This window comes from Syngnathus leptorhynchus, chromosome 3, assembly GCF_054491065.1.
Source record: "Syngnathus leptorhynchus isolate UIUO chromosome 3, UIUO_Slep, whole genome shotgun sequence".
NCBI classification, from domain to species: Eukaryota; Metazoa; Chordata; class Actinopteri; order Syngnathiformes; family Syngnathidae; genus Syngnathus; species Syngnathus leptorhynchus.
The window spans coordinates 11,289,216-11,316,802 of NC_141197.1; the positions used below are offsets into that span (position 1 = coordinate 11,289,216).

General features: G+C 39.1%; 1 protein-coding gene across 1 annotated transcript; it reads left to right on the plus strand.

Moving 5' to 3' along the window:
- Positions 1-51: 51 nt before the first annotated feature.
- On the plus strand, positions 52-26,941 carry cpne7 (copine VII). The gene is made up of 16 exons (XM_085907375.1): positions 52-247; positions 4,897-5,136; positions 7,380-7,562; positions 7,635-7,709; positions 8,924-8,998; positions 12,559-12,642; positions 12,716-12,805; positions 13,596-13,694; positions 13,813-13,899; positions 14,448-14,507; positions 15,018-15,151; positions 20,351-20,405; positions 22,273-22,324; positions 22,522-22,655; positions 23,218-23,454; positions 25,069-26,941. Exons 2-16 carry the CDS (start codon positions 4,963-4,965, stop codon positions 25,219-25,221), a joined length of 1,692 nt encoding a protein of 563 aa, XP_085763501.1. The 5' UTR covers positions 52-247; positions 4,897-4,962; the 3' UTR covers positions 25,222-26,941.
- The last annotated feature ends 646 nt before the right edge of the window (positions 26,942-27,587 follow it).

A 27,587-nucleotide genomic window follows, 5' to 3' on the forward strand; every position in this document is an offset into this window, starting at 1 on the left:
GTATTAACGGATACCAGATGGTTTCCAAGGTCTCGAATATAACGTACAGTATTGTGCCATGACCCTCGTGAGGATAAATGGATGGAATGACAAAAGTGGATTTGAAAGCCTAGGAAGACAATGCGCTTTCATTGCAACAGTGGTTTGCTGCCAGTAGATGGCACAAGAGTCATTCTGTTCCATCCTTGTAACTTGCAAAGAAGCAATTGGAAGTGCCAGCAAACTACAGCCAAGAAAAAACTAAAAGGTAGACAGTATTTGTTCTAATCTTTGGTCTAGTCATATCTTTTATTTCATTCTTTATGCTTGCAATGATAGACTGGAAAACCTTGATAGTAGCTAGTTTTTTATGCAATGTTGTTTTTCCCCAAGATGCATATATACTACATAATAGTACAGAAATCCCCTCGTGGGGAATGAGCCACAGCCACCAAATAGGTTTTCAGCCACCTGTTGATTGCTGAGTTGGATCTGCTGTTAGCCACGGTTAACGCCTAGCCATTCACGCACTGATGTTAACATGACTCCCCACCAAGCCCCGCCTCTCAAAACTATATGCACAACGTGTATTTTATGTGCATTTTCTCCTTGCCAATTTTTTCCTGTTATTTTTTTAATTTGTTTAAAACTGCACTCTGTCTGAGTTGTCATCTCATCTTGTGTTGATGTTGAGCTCTATCAAAGGATGTTCAATCAGGATTATCTTCTGCTGGCAGGACTTTTGCTCATGCATGCATGCGTAGTGTGTGTGTCTGTGTGTGTGTGTCTGAGCTGGGGCTCATCTGTTTGCAATAAATGTGGAGTCATGGTCAATCTGTGCAGACATGAGAAATCCTTGTATCGTGTGCAGCCATTGAGCCTACTTAAGTCCTGCTCTATTCAATTCGATCCCCTGTCGGGTGTCTCAAAAGTCAAGATTTGTAAATCAGGAGTATGATGATAATGATGTCGAAAGTTAAAATGATGCAAATAGTGTTCTGGTGAGACCCAAGCCTAGTAATAGATTCCTAGAAATTTACCTCCATCTTATTGGCTGCTGTTTTCATCCAATATGTGAAATGTTTGCATCAACTATCTTTTAATGAGTTCCAAACATTCATGTTTATATTTAGCCTTTAATGCCGTGGGGGTCACTGCAGGCGGCTGCCACTCAAAGGCAACATTAGACACATGAGGTTGCGACAAGGATGCGAGCGGGGCATCGGTAAGAGCAGAGAACATCGTGCGAAGGGTCTCAGATGGGTCTCCTTTTTGCGGGGCTCAGGTGTGCGCCTCCGAGCAGACGCTTCACTCAATGAGGAGGCAGCGATGGAAGCTGTGCGTGTGTGTTTGTGTGTTCCAGGGTCATAATAGTTTTCTTTATATTCTTATATTTGGTTTTAGAAAAATGTGATAGCTGTTTTTCTTGAAAATCTTTTATTTTACTTAATTTTTCCTTTTTTTTTTTTTTAATACTGAACATCATATCCCCCTTTAGTTAAGGTCACGGTTTGATTTGAATATCAATCTATTTTAGAGGTCATACAGATGTGCGCACATACAGAGTTTCTCCTTTTTGTTATGACAGCTGGAATGACTCAATTCCATTATTTTTTTTTTTCAATCCGACCCAGGTCACTTTTACAAATCCGACCTGGGAGCACGAATCTGCAATTTGTTTTTCGAATAACAGTATTGACTTTATATTTGACTTTAATTTCATCCCAATTTAAATCGTGAAGCATAAACAATGGTGGTAAATCAGTCACAAAGATAGTTCATTTATTATCTGCAGCAATGACATGACATTATCTTTAGTAGATTCGAGAGCCTCACCTCATTTCCTCCAAATATTTGGACTTCCTCTTGCAAAGCCCCTCTGTAAATATAAATGATGAAAAGATGAGCTAACGTAAACACGACATAACTTATGAATGTCCTTGGGGTCCCTTTTGGTTTACATAGCAGATGACAGACTGATGATTGAGCCTTAAGACCTACTTTGTCTTGGCGAGCAGGGAACCTATCATACAGATATAAACCGCTCAAAACCATCATTAAGCCGCAGTCATATTGGTTGTTCTTTGCAGAAGATACAGAATAGATTGTATACAGTTCCTGTGTATTGTTGAATTTTCTGTCTACATGTGTTGCCCCACTGTTTATGTTCAAATATCCGTCGCGGACATGGTTATACCACTGCAACATTCATAAAAAAAAAAAAAAAAACTATATGACAATAATTTGCTGCAAAACATTTGCACTTTGATTTTTAAGAAACATGACAAACCCAAACTGTGATTCAAGAAAAAATAAGAGCATGGTTTTAGGATAAAAAATAAAAAGGGTTCTAGAAGCAGCATGTTTTTATTTGACTAATTGGCTAATAAAGCTAATGGCGCTGCCCGCTGCACTCAAGACGACCGCTTCGGAGCAGAAACATCAAACAAAACAAACATGTTTGTCAGCCAAGGCCACCGAAAATAGGATTTGTTTGAAAGTGCTTTCAATTAAGCCTCCGCTTTCTCTTCAGCACCGCACGCTGGCTTGAGTGACACATTTCGATATTGTGGTTAGGTCTCAATTTGAAGATACTCTTAATTTTTCTTTGGCCGCCTACAGCCCCACCTCACCTAGCAACATCTAAAAAAAAAAGCGGTCTCTTCTATAAAATATGACGCCGATGCATTCATAAAAAGAATGCATTTGTGGGTGTATTGCAAATAATACATCAAGCTGTTAAATGATGGAAGGGGTCATGTCACAAATGCTGTGATGCACCTGTTGGTCTTTAAAGAGTCCAGTGGGAATCTCGAAACAGTAAATACAAGAATTATGTTATAAATATAAATGTTTTAATGTCACTTTTTTACAAAAATGATTTGGCATGCACAAACCTGGCCAATAAAGCTGATTCTGATGATTTACCTTCATCTTGCATTCAATCTGAATCTGTATGCGAGTGTTTTTGCTAGCATTGCAATAACACTAATGTATTATAACCCCATTTCAAAGCCCCCCCCCCCCCCCCCGAACTAATTGTCTGCACAATGTGATTTCATCATTTTATATCAGCATAATTATATATATGGCATCTGCCTGGATTTGATTGGTGTAAAAGCAATATGACGCAAGTTTGATTGGCATATGAGTAAAAACAACCAATCCTACAGATTTGCATCAAGGGAGGATGAAAAATTATTTGTGGTGTTTTTTTTTTTGTTGTTGTTTTTTTTTGTCACAGCATTAATGTCTCCTGTCTTTTCATTTGAGTATTTAGTGTCAATTTCCATAACTCATTTGTTTTACCAAGCATGCTGGCTTGCCATCGGATGGAAAGGGAACAAGCCCAGCCTCTCTTGCTCTCTTGCACACTCTGTGTGTCTCCCTCTCTTTCTCTCCATTTTTTTTTTCCCACACACTGTGGCGACCAATGAGGGAGGCAAATGAAGCTGCCGCTTTACGGGAGAGCATCAAAAAGTGGCGCACTACAGAAGAGTAAATAAAGAGTAAAGAGTGACATAAATGTGTTTCACTAAGGGAATGAGAAGCCCACATCTTTGATCTCCTGGAGAAATAAGTAGAGTAAGTAGACGTCTTTCATTATCTTTACTAGAAATATTTTCTGCTATATATTGTACAGACTGATGAATGTTGAGTTGGTTTGTTTTTTTAAACATAAGTCAACAAGTTCTGTTTAACTCAGTTGATGTAGCAGATGGTTTTAAATTGTGCATTTGGCCAAGCTCATCTGAGTAGTTTTTGGGTTACAATTTGGTTCCGGTCACTGTCCCTGTTATGCAGGTGCACTTGTGGTGGAAAATTGTGCAGCCATTGAGCCTGTTTAAGTGCTGTACCTGTTGCTGTGTTACATTTAAAGGAGAGCAGATAGTAATGATATGCGTGCACACCCGTTCTCCATGTGCCTGTGATATTTCTCTTGGCTTCCTTCTCCAATCCAAAATGTGTATCGCTAAATTGTGCATGAATGAATGAGAGCATCTCTTACCTGTGTCAGTCCTGGGTGTCCACCTTTCCATCCTCTGCCACTTAAAGTCATCTGGGAATACTCACTTCTGAATGGATAATATGTTTAAATGGTGGTGCCCTGAGATACAAATGACACTCACACACGCACACACATATTGGGGCTGCATGATGTCTGAAAGGGGGCAGATAAATTTTCCTATATCAATAATACTGCAATAATTAATGTACTTAAAAAAAAAAGACAATTTTACTATCCAATGAAATTACTACATTTTGTGTGTTATAAAATAAGTAGGCTCGTTCTTAGTTAATCAATTGTGATAACTTGCAATTTTTTATATATGTAAGTTATTTAGTGTTACGCCCCTAGGTATTGTTCACCCATTGAATGGCCATGCACATTTAAAGTTGCATCTGAATGGCCAAAGTTAGGCACAAGCTTCCAAATTCAAATGAAACGTATTGTTTATCTTTGTAATGTGTCTATTCATAGGCTATTATTGCAATGATTTTTTTTTTCTGATATATTGTGCAGACCCAATAATGGAAACACAATTGAATTGGAATTTTTTCACGAATTTTTTTTAAAAGATCTGAGTGCATTGAATCAAACTGAATCGAATCGCTTCACTTTTCAAATGAACCGTCATTGAATTTGATCGCACACCAAGTATCTTGATTTACATTGAATTATCTATTATTGGACTAATGCAAACCCCAAATAAAGTACACTACTCGTGACTCTAGGACTCTATCCATCTAAGCATGTAATCTAGAGTTGCTAAAAGCCCACTTCCACCTATTCCTCAGAAGAGGTAAAATAATATGTTCCACAAAAGTGCCCCTTGGGATCAAATCAGACTCTCTGCTCAGTTGTCTCCTGCCAGCATCCTTTGCCTAACCGCTTCCTGTTCTCATCCCTCACAGTTACAGAGCACATCATCTCCTACTACTTGTTTGCTGCTCGGCTGCTCCTCTCATCCCCAGGCCAGAATGAATGACATTCAGGAGGCCACCTCCCCCGCCACCAGTCTCGGTGGTCCGGCGACCTGCGTCTCCAAAGTAGAGCTGCGGGTGTCTTGTAAAGCTCTACTGGACCGAGACACTCTGAATAAGTCAGACCCTTGCGTGATCATCATGGTACAGACCAACGGGCAATGGACAGAGGTGAGAGACTATTTTTTTTCTCTTTTGTTTGAATATATTTAAGTGCTTTGTTTTACATTACTCAAAAAAACAACAACCAGCAATTTAATTCATATTTCAAAATACTAAATGAATCTGACTAAAATCCCAATTTTCACTGGCTCAGCAACATGTTAGTAAGCATGTCTGCCTCACTGCTGGCTGGTTCAGCGTTTGTGTGTTCTGCTTGGGCTTCTTCCCATATTCCAAAAACATAGACATTATTTTTCATGGAACATTTTCCATTATTGCTTGTTCTTTTTCTAGTCCAGGTTGTACCCTGTTTAGTTTTTTTTTTCTTATACGATATCCTATTAAGCGTGTTGTTGTGGCAAAATAGACTTATTATTGTACACTGCGCTCGAGTTGTGCTCCAGCTTGAATGTTTATTTTCTTGGACTGCTCCCAAGCTGCTTCGGAGTGTAGGAGGCAAGTCTGTCATTTCCCCTGTTAAGTCTTGGGCAAATGCCAAAAACAATGAGGTTATTCAGTTACACGTTAATCATTTTTTTTATGTGGCATGTTAAAAAAAAAAACAATTTAAGGGAAATTGGCTCACATAACTGTAACTTGAACTCACTGCATATGAATGTGGTGTATTTAGATATGATTTTATAGAGTGATGGGGGAAAAAACTTGGCAGGCAGCAATATGGCTAGATATGGATTTTTCTGGCTGTAATCTGAGACAGGCTTGTCAGATGGGATAGCTGACCCGAGTTCAGTATGGCATCAGCACTTCAGAATAACTACAGTGGATATATAGATTTTAAAAAAATCGGCACACTTAAATACAACAATTTTGAGACAATGAGACCAAGCAAAATCCTTTCAAAACTTTTTCCGATGTGGGTAAAACTCGACTGAAACATTTTCAAGAAGGGAAATAAAAATGAACAATGTGCTTGCACAAGTGTACACACCCTCTTATAAGTGCAATGTGGCTGTGTTCAGAGTCATATTAAACAAGAGCCAACACACACCTGCCACCATTTAAAGGCCTTTACTTAACTCCAAATAAAGTTTTCTTTAATATCACAAAACCTGGTGTTTGAACAGGTGTGTGTAGACTTTTAAAACTAAAGATCACTCACTTTTATTTGCTGGATTTCCAAATGAAATTCTCATTTTGAGTTGCTGCCAACCAGCAGATGCATGAACAAAAACAACCTCCATGTGTCCATGCAAATGAATGTGTTTGAAAGCCTGGTGTTTTTTGCGTGTCAAAGGCTTCAAGGCTAGAATAGTGATCAAACTATCCAGATAAAACTCTTTGGGGAGAACTGATGAAAAGGAACTTTCATTTTCTATGGCAGCGATGTGTCTGTAACAGAGGCTTCGTACCTACAACATCCCATTCTCTGGCAGCAGCCATCCTCTGTTGCCTAGATTAACTGTCATCAACAAAAAGACTCATCAAATGCATCCCAAATCTGTCTATACAGATGGCGGTAAAGTCAGAAGCAGGATGGTGAGGAAAGACATGATGGAGAGATGTGGTTTAACTCCCATTTCTTTGCTCTTCGGAAATAATAAGTGCTTCCACTAGTTGCATTAAAAAAAAAAGAACCTCCACATATTTATGGATTTTTTTCTGAACATAATCTCTGTCACTTGTTGACAAACAAATCTACTTGCTGTTTTTTGTACTCAGGCATATCTAATATGAAACTAATGCAATCTCTCTCTCTCCCTCCATCCCTCCATCCATCCATCCATCCATCCATCCATCCCTCCATCCATCCATCCATCCATCCATCCATCCATCCATCCATCCATCCATCCATCCATCCATCCATCCATCCATCCATCCATCCATCCATCCATCCATCCATCTATCCATCCATCCATCCATCCACACTTTGGAAATCTTTAGGCAGAAATGTTATAGAGTGAGCAGATGGGGCCTCAAAGAGCTCGGCTTTCTTGTCAGACAGGTCAAAGGCAGACACGGATGTCGTCCGTGTACTCAGATTAAATGTCAGAATCCTCCAATCTTCTCTCCTATATTCCTCTTGACCGAGTGCGACAAGATTGGTCAAGTTCAATAATAGAACATTTGTTTGAATTCGTTTCTCTTTTGTGAGAATATAATTGCAAAGATATGATGACCCTTTGGTCAACTAAAAGCGCTCTCTTTGTCTTCTGACATTGATTCAGTCATGATTGATGAAAATGAAATGTCAGCAGAGTGCAAAAGTTGAATTGTTTTTTTTTTTATCTCAGCTGGACAGGACAGAAGTGATCAAGAGCAACTTGCACCCCGTCTTCGCCAAGGTTTTCTCCTTGGATTATTACTTTGAAGAGGTTCAAAAGCTACGATTCGAAGTGTACGACATCCACGGCACTCACAGCATCGGGACACGTGATGACGACTTTTTGGGTGGGGTGGAGTGCACGCTCGGTCAGGTACGTGTGAATTACACACAGACCGTTGTTGTTTGATGTGCGACTGAGCCAATCATTCTGTACTTTCTGCAGATTGTGGCCCAAAAGAAGATGGTGAAGCCACTTCTCCTCAAGTATGGAAAATATGCTGGCAAATCCACCATCACAGTAAGTCCTTTAAACTTGCAACTGCATGACTTTGTCAGGACCTTCTGCTGCAGATCTACTCACTCATTTTTCTCAGTTGTAGCAATCCATTTCAACCGCAAAGTAGATATCATCATTCTTCCGACTCCATATATGAGACTTTTGAAGGTCCTATTAAGTTGTTTGAGGAATTAATCAAAACAAAAAGTAAAATCTGTCTTTATGAATGGCGTGAATAGGATTTTATGAATCATAAACGCACACAAATCCACAAGTGTTTTTCTAAAACAACCTAAACCGTGAGACTTGATTAAGTACACGTTCATTTGTCATGGGGCCCAAATGTCACATTGATTTGAGACTTTTTATGATGTTTTATTTTTATTAGGGTTGGCTTGTTTACACAATGAGCAGCTTCAATGTTTTTTTGTTTTTTTTAAACCCTAATTGTGTAGGCACTGGAATGTCTTTTGCATTCTCTGCAAATGAAAAGCAAGGTGTAGTATTTGGCAAAAAGTCTGAAATATGTTCTTTTATCACAATCGTAATGAGTGTGGTACGTATACACTTTTGGTATTTAGTCATTTTTAGTTTAGTCAAATTCACAACACCTCACAAGGAAGGCAGAAATCAAGTCCCCATAATGCAGCAGCTATTAGGCAACGGCCCATTAAGTTTGTTTTTCCGAGGGGGTACCTTCAACCCTTAATTTAAAAGACATACAGTATATATACGTTCATAAATCGGAGGCCTTCAGTCCTCTCATGTCTTGTTTTAAGTGTCCAGCAAACCAGTTTTAATTAACAGTTTAATTAAAAAGTTCCCTATCTACAGTCTACCACAAAACAGTCTTCATAGTGGCTCATTTTAAGTCAAGTTGAGTCACGTATATCGACTGTAATTGATTCTCGTTGAGGTGCCCTGTATGTAACAAGTCCTGGGTGAACTGTTCCCTCTTGTGATGTTTATGATAGATGAAAAGTTTTAAAGTGGGTGTATTAGTGATGGAAATATGAAAAGATATTGGGATCAAAAAACAAAAAATTGTAATTCTTGTTTGCATTGACATGGCACAACCATTATGTTTATTTCGCATGACATTGGTTGTGCCATGTCAATCCAAACAAGAATTACAATTTTATATTTACTTTCCAAGCATAGATCATGTGTATCTTTTTGAGAAATGTTATATCTTTTTGTGAAATATTATAGAATCAAATCTTATCTTCTGTCAGGTACATGCCGAAGAAATTTCCGGCAACAACGGTTACGTGGAACTGTCCTTCTGTGCCAAGAAGCTTGACGATAAGGTGAGCAAAGGACATTTTTATATGTTCAACATGTATCATTCAACAATCTAATGTGATTCAGTGGAAGACATCTGCCAGCAATACGTTATTAAACTGATGCCTTGAGATACCGGTTTAGGTTATTCTGTATCGACACTCAAATGACCTTAGTTAATGAAATTAAAAAGAAGTAGCACACTGTAACTGTACCTTTTTGAAACACACAGCATTGACATAATTAAATTGAGTGTAAAGGTTTAAACAAAATTGACATTGAGGTGCGTAAGCCATACAATGCACACATCAAGGAAAGCTTCACAAATCATATTCGTCATTTATTACAAAGGACAAATAATGTATCCCTGTGACTGAGTATTGTTTTTAACGTCTGTCTACATCTGTTGCTCCACCATTTGTGTTTTAATATCTGTAGCGTGAAGGATTGTAACATTGCAGTACAGATGCTATGCATGATCACGTTAAATTGCACGTCATTTCACATCAGAGAGATGCCTACTGCTGACCTGAGCTGTTCTTCATCACATTGTCAAAATTCTTTTCTTCTGCTTTTTTTGGGGCTGAGGGCATATTTCAATCAAAAAGGTAGCAGGAGCTTATTTCCAATTTAACTGCGATTCTGTGAAAGTGCTTCATGTTCTCTGGAGGAGCTTCATGCGCCTGACTTGGAGCATCTCAGCACTACTGGACAAAAAAAATAATAATCATAGTGTACATTTCATTTTGGGGAAATTAGACTTCTGCAATTTACAGCCACTCCTGGGACTAAACTGACACGTGCATGAGGGCAATGATCGAGAGCCTTGATTAGAAATTCTCCAAAAGCGTGTCCTCATGTGATATTTGCTTTATATAAGCTCCTGGAGCTTATTTTCTGCAGGTATTTCAAAGAAACAGCCTGCCTAATTTACTTATCCAGTATATACAAATATTAGCTTTTCAGTTTGTAAGCACGGAAACAAATAATAGGCAACTTCCTTGAAAATGCCATGCTAAATATTAAGCTTGGACTGCATATTAATAAGATCTTCTTTCTGTGTACACACACAACAGTTTTGAAATTGGGCCATGGGAAGGAATGTTTAAAAAGACATGACACTGTTCTTTACAACACCCCAAATATTTATCAATGCAAAGAGTGAAAGAACAGGTTCACAAATTAAGTATAGATCTATACAAGTAACACAACAACAGCAGAAAAGATGTCAAAACTCAAAAGAAACATTAAAACTGTCCATTTCTGAGCACTAAAGGGATATGTTGCATGGAAGGGATTTCTTTTGCCACTAAACTTCCGTTGCCTTAAGCCGTCATCAATTGAGAGCGTCGAGTACCCATCCATCCATCCATTTTCTGAACCGCTTTGTCCCCACGGGGGGCGCGGGCGTGCTGGAGCCTATCCCAGCCGTCATCGGGCAGGAGGCGGGGGACACCCTGAACTGGTTGCCAGCCAATCGCAGGGCACACAGAGAAGAACAACCATCTGCACTCGCACTCACACCTAGGGGCAATTTGGAGTGCTCAATCGGCCTACCAAGCATGTTTTTGTGATGTGGGAGGAAACCGGAGTGCCCGGAGAAAACCCACACGGGCTCGGGGAGAATATGCAAACTCCACACAGGGAGGGCCAGAGGTTGGAATCAAACCCGCACCCTCCTAACTGTGAGGCGGACGTGCGACCCAGTGCACCACCGAGCCACTCGTCGAGTAGCCACTCCCATCAATATGTTGTTATTACAGCTAGATCCTCCTCAAGCATGATGGATTTAATAGTTTCCATTCCATGCTTATGCCTTGAGTTACAAGTGACCAGATTTACAAGCAGTAGTTTTGTAAATGGCAAACCATTTTCCAAAAAGGAGGCTTTGTGCTGGTTTACTGTCAAACTAATAAAACAAAAAGAATTACACATAACTGTACCTTAAAGTCCGCTACCTTTATGGTTACTCATAAGAGGGAACTTAAGGGAAAGCTATAATTGGACACAAATGATGGAGCAACACATGTAGACAATAGCAATATATTTTTTATATTTTTGTGAAGAACACTTTTACTTTTACAAACTGTAAAATGGTGTACTATTTTCTTTTTAAATATACATGACAAAAATTATTGTGTTTTCTTGGGGAGGCATTTCCATTTATTTTAATCAGGAAATACAATCTGCATCTTGAGTATACGAGCGTGGTCATAGGACGAGTTTAATTTATATCTCAGGGCACCACTGCATATACATTAGTCAAGCTATATCATTGATATTTTTTTCCAATACTTTTTAACCGGATGAATTCATTCATTACTATTGTAAATCAATTCCATGGTGGAGAAGAACCAAATTGACATGTGAAAACATGTGCATTGCAAATCCATCTGGAAAAGCGTGAATAGAAACTGTTTGGAGAAGACAAATGAAACCTATTTGCGATCCTGTCCGATTATTTGACAAACCCGTAGCGACTTGAATTACTAAGCGTATTATTTGTTTTTGTCCAACACTGGCACCCGTTGATAACAACTGATGATCTCTTCTTTTTAAGTGTGTGTGTGTGTGTTTGTGTGTGTGTGTGTGTGTGTGTGTGTGTGTGTGTGTGTGTGTGTGTAATCACTCCAACCTGTTGACACACACGTCATCAGGCAATTACACTGACCGGTGCAGGGGAATTAACAATGAAATATCCTATTTACACATAATGACTTGTGCCAGTTGATCATTCATTCAGCTCGTTGTAATTAGCCCGAGATTACATTTGGACTTGTCTGATCTGCCGGTGCTGCTGGCTGCCCGTCACCATGACAACAAAGACAGGATGCTGCAGCTCCTCGTGCTCTTGTCCCTCAGGAGATGTATCAGGCTAATGTGGCGGGAAATGCAGCCTTAACCGTCTCATTTGGAGTACAAGGCAATACATGCACTTACACATATTCTACATACTATATAGATGGGATGGAAAAAGAGTGCATCATTTATAGCCATCCTGCCCATGTCAGCAGGGTTAATAGTTTGCAGGTTAAATTCCAAAGTAATGATCTCTCCCTGAGCTTTCCGTATAGTGTGAACGCCCTCGTGCAACAATGCCAGTCAGCTTTTCTAATCTAATACATTAAGGTGTGTTGGGTGGAGAGAATGCTCGATGGCCACGTATGGAACTAGTGTGAAAGCGACGGGAAAGCTTTCGTGTTAAAACACTGACATTGATGATCATTTAGCGTCGCTTCTCCAAATGAGGAGAACACCTCGCAGCACAGTAAATGTTTGCGCTGCTGCTTCTCTCTGACCTTTAATCACAGACACAATTACATCTGCCTCCGCAATCACCGAATATAAATCAACCTCAACGAGCCTTCCCCCCATGATATTTGCTTGCAAATGCCATGGAGATGATTGTTGAAATAAACCATCATCAGTTTACCCTTCTTGGCTAATGTCTCTGTGTCAGCCTCATGATGAATTTCGGAAAGACTGCAACAAAATTACGTGCGAACACGATTAATATTAACAGCAACACGGTTCAATTGTATTTTCTCCTCTCATTTTAGTCGTCTCCTTTTTTCTGCCTCTGCAGGACCTTTTCAGCAAGTCTGACCCATTTTTGGAAATATATCGTATCAACGATGATGAAACGGAGCAGCTTGTTCACAGAACTGAGGTAAAGCTATCAGGCTCTCGGTTCCGCCGCAGACAATTCCATGGCCAAATATCTTGTCTTCCTCCTCATACAGGTTATAAAGAACAACCTGAATCCTGTTTGGGAGCCTTTCAAAGTGTCTCTTATATCCCTGTGCAGCTGTGATGAGGACAGGAAGCTTAAGGTAAGCCAACTCAAAACATATCATAGATATTTTTTTGCTTTGATACAGCTAGAAAGAGGAAGAAAAAGAAAAAGAGGAATAACAACTAGTGGCGGTGGTGCAATATAGAAAAGTGGAAAGACCATGTGCTTCAAGTCATAGTTCATAAACTGATGACTTTTTTTTTTTTTTTGCACCATGCACCAGTTTCACATAAAGACGTAGAAGCTAATATAAATGAATAGTTCATTCAGTTTGCACTCAGAAAAATGAACCATGGCATACTTTTCTTTTAATGATTTGCATCTTCATTTAAATTGTACCACGTTTAGATTGTATAGTACTTACTCAGATTCATTAAAAGCAGCATAAAAATGTGACTAGCATTGTCGAGGTGCATTTTTAAATAGCTGTATCTAATTATGTGTTTTATTGTTCATGTTAGTGTTTTGTTTCCCCCAGTTGTGTAACGGCGTGACTTGTGGAGTGTCTACAGACACATTCGTAATGCAATAATAAAAATGATAGTAAGACTTTCTTGATATGTGTTGGACTGAATTGAGAAGAACAAGTATGAAAGAAACATTCAATTAAGCTCACCCGTAACTGTATTGAGAATAAGACGTATAGAAGATCGATGGATAGAAGTTAATATTGTACCTCGATCACTCTCAGTGCTTGTCATTCGTTTTATTTTCCACTGTAACAAATGTGGTGGTCAAGAGAAGTACAAGACAAGAGATGATTGATGAAAATTGCATGGCCTTGTGGGTCCCACTAGAAGAAATAGAAGTGTTGTCTATGTCTCCAGTGCCTAGTGTGGGATTATGACTCCAGGGGGAAGCATGATTTCATTGGAGAGTTCTACGCTACTTTCAGAGAAATGCAGAAAATCTCCAGCGGAAATAAGGTCAGTGAAGAAGAGACCGTTATGTCACATCTTCATTATACATTTGCATCTCAAGGTTAAAACCTCTCACAGCCCAATGATCTGCTTCAACAAGTGGTGAAAGCTTTTTATATTTCAGGTGACGTGGGATTGCGTGAACCCAAAGTATAAACAGAAAAAAAGGAATTATAAAAACTCAGGTGTTGTCATTTTAAATGATATCAAGGTAAGACTCAATCTTCACTTTATATTTGACACATTTGCTTTTCCAAGCCATGAAAAACCTGACCCAAGATTGTATCAAATTCATCCTTGCATAAATTGCATGTTGGTAGACAACTATACGACAGCCCGTGTGAATTTCCATTTTCTCGTGTGTTGTGCAATATGTGCGATGCCATTGAAGCGTATAAAATATCAATTTGAGTACAGGGGTTGAAAATGTAATCAACTCCTCCAAAACTATACCATTTTACAATATAATACAATACATACAAATTTAAAAGTAACCCAGTCTGCTCAAAATCTTCAGCATGTGTGAATAGAGAAAAAGCAAAGTTTTAGTGCCTATTTTATGCAAATATGCATTCCTCAATGGACTTCAAATCTCATTAAAATAAACTTTAAAAAAAACAACAACAAAAAACAGAGCTACAAGATTCAATATGACAGCATTTGCCTTAAACAGATGGTTAAAACCAGATGGCGAGCAGCCACTCAACCGCTCCATGTTTTTCATTTTCACTGAATGAAATTTTTTTTTTGCCCTCGTAGCTGCACAGAGTTTACTCCTTCTTAGATTACATCATGGGAGGATGCCAGATCCACTTTACGGTAAATAACGCTTGTTTTCTCACCTTTCTGTCACTGCGATTTTAATTGTCTTTGCTAACTTTAGGCTTGCAGCATCACAAGCCATGTGTTTTGTTTGAAGTCAGAATTGTTCAACTTTTTTTTTTTTTACTCTGTACACACTCTCGCATGTTTTCCCTTCCTGTGCATGGTTGCAGTTCTTGCTGTAGGCAGCATCATTGATTCATTTGAGCCTCCTTCAACTGGTGCCCTTTCTTATGCGCCTTTTCCATCATCACTTGGACTCCTGAAGCAATGAATATTAATACCGACCACCGCCGCGGTACATAAAGTTTGCCAGATTCCAAACGGAGGGAGATTTGTGCTCAATCTGTGTAGGCGTATAAAGAGCAACAACTTGGCACCGTTCGCATCGTTTATTCTGCATATTTATACATCTCTGACATGAACCAACAATAATGGTTTCTTGAAATAAACAATTGTGTTGTTGACCCCGTATTTTTCAAATTGCACGATTCTCCACCTGGACAGGTTGCTATTGACTTCACGGCTTCAAACGGAGATCCCAGGAATAGCTGCTCCTTGCACTACATCAACCCCTATCAGCCAAACGAGTACCTGAAGGCTCTGATAGCTGTGGGTGAGATCTGCCAGGATTACGACAGGTTGGTCACGGTTTTGTCACTTAACTGTATGCCATTATTTCTCCAATAATGCATATTTGTTCATCTATCTATGTTTGTGTCGTATAGTGACAGGGAGAATGATTAAATGCTCATCCCCTTGTGAGGAGAAATCACAATTTACTTCCATAACTACCTGTTGCCTTTTGCACACGGGATTAAGAACTTCAGCTAAGGAGGCCCACATTTGACACTGAGTTAGTGAGAAAATTGAGACCATTCAAAGATATTTTGGCGACTTTTTGTGTTGGTGATGTCCTGGACGAATTTTCGAATGTCAATTGGCCGAATCATGTTTGGGAATGGTTGAATGAAGGATTTTTTTGAGGCGAGTGCAAAGTGATGATTTACAGTTGATCATTTGCTTGTTTGTCTCCCTTTTTTGTACTGTGGTGCATATACAATAGTGTTTATTGTTAATGCTGTCATCTGATTAGTGAGTCACATTTTATGTCTTATTCTAAATACAAGATTTGCGCTGTCCTCTGCTGGCACGGTTCTTGGAAACTAATCTGTCAACCAGCAGAGTCGCAAATGTTTAATAATAATATTCTGGACACGCTGCTTGCAGTCTTGTGTTTACATTTGGGTTGGGCATATATATGAGAAAAATGTCATTTCGCCCTTTAGATTGGCCATTGGCATTTAAATTTCATTTTATTAGAACTTTCTTTCACTGACATTTAATGGTTCATTCTTGTTTACTAGTGTGGAATTTCTTTTGCAATGTTAATTCTTATCAGATCGTTATTGTGCTACAAAAGATGTCATTCTAGGTGGCATATTGCAGATCAATAAACTGTGTTTGTTGAATGTACAAAATAAGGGAAAGGTTGCCATCGTGAAGTGCGGCTGAGCAGTGTAGCCAATGATAAGTGCAAATTAAATGCATTAATTACATAAGGAGGCATTGAAAATTGAAGGCTTTAATTTCTGCTAGCTGACTGGACGAACACATTAAGCCAGATGAAAGAGGACAACTTTTCATAAACACTTGAAATACGGTACCAATTTGTTCAAGCTTTAAGTGATTAATAGCTTCACAAATATTTGCACTTTGTAAAGACAATCATATTTTTAACATCATGCACACTGTGATTGAGTCATTACAATTTCGGCATCATGGTTCTCTCATACTGGTCAGTAAAAACTTTATGACTCCTTGAAACGACCAGCAAGTGGCTAGCGGAATTGCAGAGGGTCAACACGAACTGTAACAGTTTGATCAATACCACAGTGGAGATGCTGCGAGATTTTGTTTTTAAAGATGTATTTTTTTGGAATATTTCCATTTGATTAACTTTCCATGACTTTACTCATTGAAATTATACAGTCAAGGCTCCTCTATCTAGTCAATTTACAACCAAAACAAGAAGAAAATCAAGATGTTTTTCTGATTCAAGGCTCACTTCTGAGTGGAACTACTGAAATTAATTAATTTAATGTTTGATATTCTAATTTAGTAAGATGCATTTCACAAGGAGAAAGACGAATACTATGCCATTTTCACATCTTTGTCTTCGAGAAATATTTATGGCTGCATGCTAGAAAAAGGTTTGAGATCATATGGAAATGGTATCGTATATTTCGATCTGTATACTGTGCTATTTACAGGGAGCGTCACTGTTTTGCATGTAGCGCACCGATGTAAATCTATTTCTGCATGTGGATAACTGTGTGATACTTTTTTTTTTCTAGCACCCATCAGCTTTGTTTGCACGGGCTCATTACACTGAACCATGCACACGTGCAGACACATGCACGCACACACACACACACACACACACACACACACACACACACACACACACACACACACACACACACACACACACACACACACACACACACATACACACCATTACAATCAGCAGTACGATAATAAGTGACACAACCACACCAGAGAGTGGAATAACATTTTGAATCATTGAAGAAGAAGCATACTTACCTGTAAATGCCTTTGCTTTTATTCTGGCTCCATGTTGAATATAAAGATGTCAGATGCGTATTCAAATCAAACACACAATCACATTTCTATTACTTATTATCACATGACCTGTTTTAGAGTGAGACCGCCATCATCTGTTGAACCAAAGCCAGATGAGGATTAAGACTGGATTCTGATTTATGCAGATCTTCCTATTGAATATCAGGGGAGTACAGTCTGGCTAATTATAGCATCCCAGAGATAACGCTGGAGACACCGAATGAGAATTTGTCATTTTGTTTATCTGCTTGTGTGTTTACATGGAAACAGAAGAGCATCTTCCGTGTTAACGGGTGTTACGTTGAAAAATGCAGGCAGCCCTTCTTTGCAAAATTGAAATAGTGAGGTACAAAATGTGGGCAAGCAAACCTTTTAGCCTTTAGTGAATAGAGGTGATGTGGGTTTTTAGAGTCCTTGCAGAGGAGTGCACGATGGAGCTAACATGACAAGCTTTTGTCTGTGTGGGCAGAGGCTCATTTACCTTGCTGAGAGTGCTGTTATGCGCCACGTGCTGACAAAGTGGAATTTCAACAAAAAAAACAAGGCCACTGCAAAACTCTATACTGTATCATAGAAATGTATTATTTGTGTGTTCATATACAACATGTATATATTTGGAAGGTTAATGCGGGTGTGAGTGTGCTCACATTTGGAGGTGCATATGTTGTACTGAATAGGAACAGCCTGATCGGCTTGACTCATTTGTCCGTCCCCCCCGATCCCCGCTGGGAGAACAAATTTCTTTCAGTAAGAAAAAAAATCAACATTTCATCAATGGTGTATAATTAATCCTGCAGGTTCTTATCAGCTGTTTTAAAGGTGTGGAGTCATGAAAGCCACGCATTTTAATCCTTTTTTTTTTTTTTTGCCATGGGAGTAACACACAGTACTACATGGGGTACCACAGAAGTATACTGACGAGTTAGTACAATTAAAAAAGTTTGAGGTAACCGTTTGCAACGATTCATTTAGGTATCATAAATTAAGTCTGACAAGTTGAGTCAAAATATATGACAACAAAATATATATTTGATTTGACTACAAATACTTGTTTAAGTAACACAAACTTAATAATTATATATAAATTGGGGGGTGGGGTGAGTGAGTCTAACATTGCAAAAGGTTTTTCAAAAATATCCCAAAATTACGCTATTTTGCCAAATGATAATACTAGCACATAGCGCAATAAACTAATTTGGCAGTTTTATTTTCCACTCTGCTCTCTTTTTTCACACAACGAAATACAGATTGGCTCAATTAAACAGCACCTGTCAGAAAATATCCATACTATTATACTGTGGGACATTTCACAAATCAAATTCAATTCCAGTGTAGTAAAAGCCCAAGCGATGTCCAATCATCACTGGTAAACAAAGCCTTCTATGTCATTTGACCAAGGCAGACCAATTCCGAAAACAGGGTAATTGGCTTGAACAAATGATTTCAGTCTTCTTCTCTCCAGCCATCATTTGAATGAGTGAACATGTCATTCAAATTGATGTTATTTGAGGTAAACTCTGGTCATGATTTGCATTTCAACAGCTAAATTCTTTCAACGATAGATGCGGAGGAAATTATGACATAGTTAAGATGGTTGCCAAAGGATTAGCTCATTAAATCAGGAGACTGCAATAAATGACTTTGGGATGAATATTGAAATGTGTTGAATGTAGACATAAACATATATACTATCGTATAATCATCAGATTTAAAAACAACATACTGTTATGGTTGGTGACAATCTGGTTCCCAAATTTACTTTGTAGGTTGTCATTCGGTAAAATTGACGTGGATTACGGGGCTCTTCCACATCACTGAATGATGAAACTGATGAGCACTTGGAACATGTACAAAGAAGAAGCCATATTATAAAAAATGCAAATTGAGGAATATATTTTCTCTCATTGACATTTTAGACACGTCAGAATTGAAAATTGATTAGCAAGAGGTTGCATTTACTGTGAAATAAAAACAAGCCAAATGGCTTTCAAGACAGATAGCAAAGACCAACCAACCAAATCCAAAACAGCGGGGATGAAAAAAGTCCACTTTATGACTCAATTTCAGTGTCATGTCACTTACAACTTTTACAACAGCCTCCATCTGTCAAAATCTGGAATGGTTATTAGATGATGACAAAGTGCATCCATGCATCCTTTTTCTGTTCCGGGGTGTCGGAGGCTATCCCAGCAGTCTTCGGGCAGTCGGCAGGGGACACCCTGAACCGGTTGCCAGCCAGTCGCAAGGCACACAGAGACGAACAAATATCCGCACTCGCACTCATACCTAAGGGCAATTTGGAGTGTTCAATCGGTCTATCATGCATGTTTTGGGGATGTGGGAGGAGTGCCCGGACAAAACCCACGCGGGCACTGGGAGAGCATGCAAACTTCACACAGAGGTGGAATCAAACCCGCACACTCTTAACTGTGAGGTGGACGTGCTAACCAGTGCCCTACCGTCATTTTTCAATACTTTCAGAAAACAAGAAAAACACAATTCTTAGAACCCAAGTTGGTGTTTCATTTCTAAATTGCTATTGTAGCAAAAACGTCAAGCAGATGGGTGAACAGGTAGGCAGAAAGAAAAAGACCCAATAAAAAAAATTCTCATGTGTGTTCCCCATTTTTTTTTCTTGTTTTCCTAATATATTGAGAAACGACAATTGTATTTTGGTGCATATCCAAAAATGTGTTTTTTATTGTGAAAGCTTGCTTGCATTTCTGCATTCAAATTTTGGATCGCAGCAAAACTAGTGGCTGATAGTTGGCAATAATGAGTGCGCTAATGGCAACCACAACCGTTAACCCAGTGTGGCAGTTGAGACGAGCCCTGGATTCATCACTTCAGGTCATTTGGCTAGACTTACTGTATAGTGAGTCTTCATCTTGCCATTATTATCTGGCGGCATGACAATGCGCTCTCATTGTCACATTATTATCAAGATCATCGAAGGAAAATGGAGAGGAGAGAGACTGCTGGCTGGGATCTGAGAAGAGAAGGTGCAGCAGCTGCCTGCGGGGACCGTGGGAGAAATTTCAAATTGTAATTCAGGCTTTTAACATTTATGAAATGCAAACAAGCAGGAGGTTTGACCTTGAAGATGTGAACAGATGGAAAGACTATGAAAATGTTTGAGATTACTGACAAAAGCTTCTTCTATATGCTTTTCTTCTATTTATTTTTCTTTCCAGTGACAAAAGATTTTCAGCCTTGGGGTTTGGTGCTAGAATCCCTCCAAATTATGAGGTGAGTTTGCCTTTATCATTTTGCATCAAGTTGACCTTCACTTCAGGCGCCATAATGCATACTCACTATATTCAGGGGCCTTTTCAGGATCTGCTCCAAAACTATTTGACAACACAATTCGTCATGCAATCCCAATTTCACATTTAAAACTAATCATGTTGTTGTTTTTATTCATTAAACCCCTGCGTTGGAATATCAACCAGTTCTGAGAAAAATAATTTGTTGGCTCGAATAATAGACCCCTTGGTGGCGATGTTCAATTCACATTCATTACATTCAAGAACTCATAAGTGGAAGAGGATTTCTTTGTGAGTAAATTGGACTTGGGCAACCTCAGGCCTCTCGTGATTGGATGCAGCTCCCGGGAATCACATGAAACGAGGGTCACACACGATAGTGAACACAAACCAGCTTTTAGCTTTTAGTAGTAATTTCTCTCCCTTGTAAAGATTGAATGGTTGGAGATGCACGCTAAAAAATGATGTATGTACGTTGTTGGTATATTTGTGCGTGAACTGATAACATTAATAGGGAACATTTAAATCTGAGCTCTGAGGTTAGTGTGTCTGTCTTACATTCAGAGCTTCTGAGTCCCTGCTTGGACATTATTGTACAGGGGCAGCCATATCATTAGGAAAACAATTCCCGGCGTCAACGGAGCTCATAAAAATTGATGAATGCATTCAATTCAAAGCAATGATTGCTTTAATCTTAATTCACATGCTTAAAAACAATTTACAATGCTTAATTTATCATTTTGAAGTGATCATCAATTACCCCAAACGGAACTAATGCTTCATGTTTCCCCTTCAATTCCATTTGTATTAGGATGAGGAGGTGTGAATTCAGTTCAACTTGTTTTTTTTTTTTTGTTATGTTCTCATCATCATAGTTGCTTATGTTTGTGCTTTTGATGGGGGGGATTTTCCAATCAGTTTCAGTCAGAGAAATCATTGTTAATGCAGGTTCCTTTTCCCCACAGAGACAATTAGTAGGATTTTGGGCTTTTTTCAACATTCCCCTTGCTTAAATTCACTCCGAGAGTAAGTAAAAAAAACAACAAAAAAAACAGCAGAGCATGATTATGACTTTGTACTGTTAAATAATTAACGTTTGCTTGTAGAAGCTTAAGTGAGACTAATTACATGAAATATGCCGCAATAGGTTGTTGGATAGAGCTGGCTCATAAAAAAACATCAAAGTGGAACACCTGAACAAGTGGCCATTACTGATGTCATTTGTCACGCCTCTTTATTGCTGATGGTATTAGTCACACCAGTGCGCTGTGCAGTGAAGCACCATCAGAGTGGCTAAAGGATGATTCATTCTCACAACAACTATGTACTGTATGGACCAGCTGCATTTTACATTCATGCTTTGAATTATTTAAATTCTAAATACGCAAGCCAGGTGGAGAGGAGTTACTTGGTTTGGCTGACAGCCGATGCTGCTTTTGAGGAAAGAAACATTTTTGGATCAGAGGAAGAATTGAGTGTGTTGTATGTTGGCAATTTGAAATGGCTTAATTTCAAATAATTCTTTTGATACATTGCTGAGCAATAAGAAATAATCATGAGATTAAAAGTCATTATTGAAGAACAATCTTTTACAAACACGCACATCTAACAAAATTGCTCGTGAATTAAATGATTTAAAGATCTAAAAAAAAATGCATCCATTTTCTTGATATGACAAAATACTCCCAACAGGTCACCACCGTCTCTCAATTTATTGGCAATTGTTCTTTGAAGCTGCTCTCGAGATTAGTTCCATTCAAATACCTCTTTCATCTGCTACAGAATGGACAAGGTTGTCATATTGTTCAAGAAATATGCAGTTATTTTCAATTTACTATATCTCTAAACAGGTATCTCATGACTTTGCCATCAATTTCAATCCAGAAGATGATGAATGCGAAGGTAAGATTGAATAGCTCTATGCAAATAATGCTCCATTGCTTATTGTCTGAATCAGTTGTTCTACATCCAGGAAAGACTTGTGGGTTTTGCCCTTCTGAAAATGTCATAAAAGAAAACATTCACATTCCTATCTTTATCCCCTGCATCATTTCTCCTTATTGTTGACCGATGCTTGTGTTTCTGTTTTGTTTGATCAGAGATTCAAGGAGTGGTTGAGGCTTACCAGAACTGCCTCCCTAAAATCCAACTCTATGGCCCTACCAATGTTTCTCCCATCATTAACAGGATAGCCAAGCTGTCAGCTGGCGACGGCAACATTAAAGATGCCTCTGTGAGTGTCTCTCTGCATACATATGGATGAAATGCATGCAGCCTTTGTTATATTTCCTCCCGCTGGGTCCCTCAAGTGAACAGCCTGTGGTTTCACTCACTCTTTCTAGTAATCATGCCTAAAGCGGAGACGAGAAAAAAAAAAGTCCTTTATAAAAAGACAAGTATTGTTCTCTTATCTCGGACTGCTGTTACATACTAATGTCATATCGGTGGTGCATACCCTTTTATTGGCATTTTATATGCCACAAAAGGCCAATTATATGATTACTCTGCTTGTTAAACTCATTTTAGGCATCAGGATTCATCTCATTAATTACTCAAAGTCAATGCTTCTTTTCATCATGTGGCCTTCAGGGCATGTTTTTTTTGCTTGTTTTCAAATCAAATATTCGGCTTACAATCTGTTCTGTGGACTAAAAATCTGTCTCTATTTTTTCGTTGAATCAATGAAGGATAGAGCTCGGTTAAAAAGTGCTGTTAACAACTCAAAACCACATCCTGCCTGCTGTGTAATGAGCCTGAAGGCAACACTTAAATGAACACGCTCTATCTTCCAACAGCGATACCACATCCTGCTCATCCTCACCGATGGCGTGGTGACGGATATGGCGGACACACGCGAAGCCATCGTGCGAGCCTCCTACCAGCCTCTCTCCATCATCATCGTTGGGGTCGGCAACGCGGACTTCACAGACATGCAGATTTTGGATGGGGACGACGGTGTCTTGCGCTCCCCGAAGGGCGAGCCGGTCCTCAGGGACATCGTGCAATTTGTGCCCTTCCGGGACTTCAAAACGGTCAGTTACCTCCGTCAAGAACAAAATGTTTTATCCACAGAAGTTAATCTGTTTGTCTATTCATTTGTGCAATTTATACAGATTTTATTTGGCATTTGATGAAAGTCAAATTTTCTTCTTGTGGCTCTTATCTGGATTCTGTATCAAAAAGCACATCTACAACTTTACCACCTTCTAACTATTAACAAACTAAGGATTGACCCAACTAGTCAACACACCATCTTTACCACTCCGCATTGATGGTTGCTTGAATTATATTATTTTTAAATTTTGGGGATGGTAGAGAGAAACGCGAATCCACTGTTGATTTGGTTTTCACCAATATTGATAGTCTTTGAGCTAATTTGTGCCTTTTTAAAAACAAACAGACTAGAAGAGTCAAAAGCATCCGAGTTATTAGTCGTGCAAAAAACACTGAGAGCAATGTCATTTGCATGCCAGGCGAGTACCATTAAGGTGTGCGCCAACTGCTTCTCTTCACAGCCTTATCAAAAAGCATATTTTAATATTCTACTTGAGGTATATTTGGGCTATAAATATTACGTATAGCCAGTGGTCACAGTAAAAGTGCAATTTACCGGCGGAGCGTTATCTAGCTTATTATCTTGAGTGACACACATGAACAATAAAAGAGCTCTGTTCCAATATTCATGAGTAAATGTGACATTCTCAGCCATGTCCTATAACACAATATTTTACTCTCCAAAGAGCAGTTGTCAAATAAGAACAGGTAAAGAGGCACATTTTTGTTGGTGTTTTACCCATTTTACTTACAGCCTTGTGTGGAAATCATTATTATTATTATTATTATTATTATTATTATTATTATTATTATTATTATGACTACTTTAAAAACAACATTACTTTTGGAGCAATATGAATTGTTTTCAAAAAGCTCCTGAACTGGTGTCACAAAAGATTTCAAACCCAAACTTGGAGTTCAATATTGGCCAACCACCATGTCAGTATGCCAGCTTGGAAATGAGCCTTAAGAAAAACGAGCACTGCGCTGCCATCATTCATGGCTGCTCACAATGGCTTGAGCAGAAAACAAGTCGTTTGTCATTTGGATTTGGAGGTGTATCGGTTTTGACACTAGTTCCGGAACGTTTCTGACACACCTTCAGAGATAAGACCCTGTACAACCTTGCAGTGAGAAAAAAGGACCTCCAGTGCTAGTCCTGTGATTGACAGGTGATCCATGTGTGGTGTACTCCTCAAGCCTACTCACCCAAAATCAACTGAGATAGGCTCCAGTTTCCCCGCACCCTTCATCACGACAAGCAGTAAAGAAAATAAATGGATACAGATGCTGGCAGAAGACGAGGATGGAGGTGGGGCTGGGAGGGGGGGGGGGGGGGGGTGAAGCATTGCATGGCACGGCAATGACATAAAAAAAATGGAGATTTCCTTTTTGATGAGCCTATTCCCATCTATACTCTCAGCTGCGGGAAAGTCAGGCGTGGGGGTAGGTGTCAGTCTATCAACTTCTGTGCTATGATTGACAGGTGAAATCCCTTTGGGCTGGAAACCCGAAAGAGTTTCCAGCTGGAGTTAAGGAGCGGAATAAATGAACTTAGAGTACCGTACTTCTCACCGCTGTTTGTATTACAGGCTTCACCGGCAGCCTTGGCCAAATGTGTCCTGGCAGAGGTGCCCAAGCAAGTTGTGGAGTACTACAGCCATAAGGCCATCCCCCCTATGAGTCCAGTGAGGGACTTGCCCACGCCAATCCTCAGCCCGGTCGCCACCAGTCCGACAGAGTAAACAAGTCCTCAACCGCATCTGTCCCTCAAACTGAGACAAAGAGAGGATGCCTGGCCCCTGGGAAAAGATGAGAAAAACTCTTGTTAATCATTTATTCCACGCCTACTGTCTACCCGGGACTGCGAGTTACATTTTTTTCCGCTCGGTGTGGATTCAGCACATCTCTCTGGCTTTGCAATGGAACCATCCCAGCTGAATCGGCATTTGAAGGATTATATTTCTTTGCCATGGCTTTGTGCATGCCAGCCAATCTGTCAGCCATTAATCACAGACGGAGGACGGATCATCTTCGCCGCCCGTGAATTGCTTCCTCTTATTCTACAGTATCATTTATTTTCATTTCTTCCGGTATCATCGCTTAAAAATAAATTTCAAAGAGTAACACAAGCAATCATGCTATAATACATTCATCACAAGGGCCTACGATGAAAGGCGAGACATTTTCCATTGTGGACTTGCTACACTGACCATCAGTCATCACATATACTTGAATGTGTTTGGCTTCATTCAAGGGCAGGAAGAAATTATTGATTGAACCTTCGGGAGGGTGACATGTTAAAATTTCTCACTCAGTGCGGTTCGCAAAGGTCATACTCTTAATGTTTCGTCATGGATTAGCCATCGTGGGATGCTGCAAGGTTCTGTTTGTCCCGTGGAGTATATGAAAAAAGGTCAATTGCTCTGGAATTCGAGATACTCCACCGTCAGACGATCAAATGGCTGAGCGGCATCATGTATATCGTGGAAGACATTGAACTGAATTTCTTTAAAAGATCTGATGCCTTGCAATGATGAAGAACTGCAATAGCACCACTCCTAATTGCATGTTGAACATGAGATACATATGTCCCAAGACTTTTGTCCAAGTAAGCACAGTGTTTACGACCTTTTGCGGTCAGCGCGGCACACCTTTTTGGTGTCTTAAATGTGGTTTGCGCAATAGTGATTATAGCTACTTCCCAGATGATTTGGAGATTCACCATTACCGCCATAATCTCTGATTTGTCACGTGTCAGGATTATCATTGTCTACGTCTGAGACACTGCCTCTTATCTACTGCCTTCAAGACGTGACAGGCTCAAGTTTTTTGTAACTTTGTCAAGTGGCTAAAATATTATGTGTTGTTTACGTTCCTTCAACCTTTACATCTTTATTTTGTCCAACTGATGTGTAAACTGTTTCAATAATCTGATTCATTGAAAGCACAGAAACAGAAACCCAAGTTGTAATATTATTATATTTAGAGTTGTGCCTATATGAATGGTTTATGTTTGAGATTCAGTGGATATAAAAAGTCTGCACACCCCTGTTCAAATGCTACGGTTGTATATATAAAAAAATGAAACCCAAGTTAAATCATTTCAAAAAAAATTTCCACCATCAATGTCACATATAACTTGCCCAAGTCAAATGGAATTAGAGAAGAAAAAAAAAACCTGAAACTTTCTGACAGGGGAACTAAAACTGAAAAAGGGAGTCAGTACATACCTGTCATGATTTGAAGTGGCTCTTATTATCATTATTATGATTATTATTGGCGATGATGATGGGAGCATTTACTGGATGGCACGAAGCACTGATTAATAATAATAATAATAATAATAATAATAATAATACTATTATTAAATGAAAAGATTTATCATGCCTCATTGGTTATATGACAAAAAAAATGACATTTGAACGATGATGTGTAGATTTTTTTTTTATATGCATTGTACATTGGTAATTTTAGTTTAAAGCAAACATGCAATGATAGTGAACCTGTGAGCTGTCTGGGATTGAACCAGACACCCTCGTTACAAAATGACACTAATACCTCTTCCATGGTGTGCAAAAAGTCATGGAACTTTTTTTTCCCCCAAAAAAAAAAAAAACATCATAAGCTTGTGTTTATATTTTTATTCAGTGTATTGCCTTCACCAGGTCTTTGCGCTATTGCTTTGTATAACTACTGAGTGTTTTCTTTTGCTTTGCTAGTGCATGTTTGCGCAAAAACATCAACTTGAAAATGACACCGTCACTGTGTTTACAGCTTCTTCTCACACACGTACACACACGCACACGTTGGAGGAACAAACATGACCGTGACATTCATTTGTCCTCTGGATCTCCCAGCGTTCTCTCGCTGCACATTATTGACTGGTGGATGCACAGCATGCACATACACCAGCATGCCGTTGTTGGACTGTTTTGAACAAGCCAACTCTGGAGGACTGGCCTGTTATAGGGGATTACACAGTGTGGATTGATCCTCTGGGCCCAGATATGGACATGTATTAATGTAATGCGAAGGAAGACCCTGTTACTAAAAAAAGAAAAAAAAAGGCTTCATATGACTGGCTGGTTTAAAAAAAAAAGAGAATGAA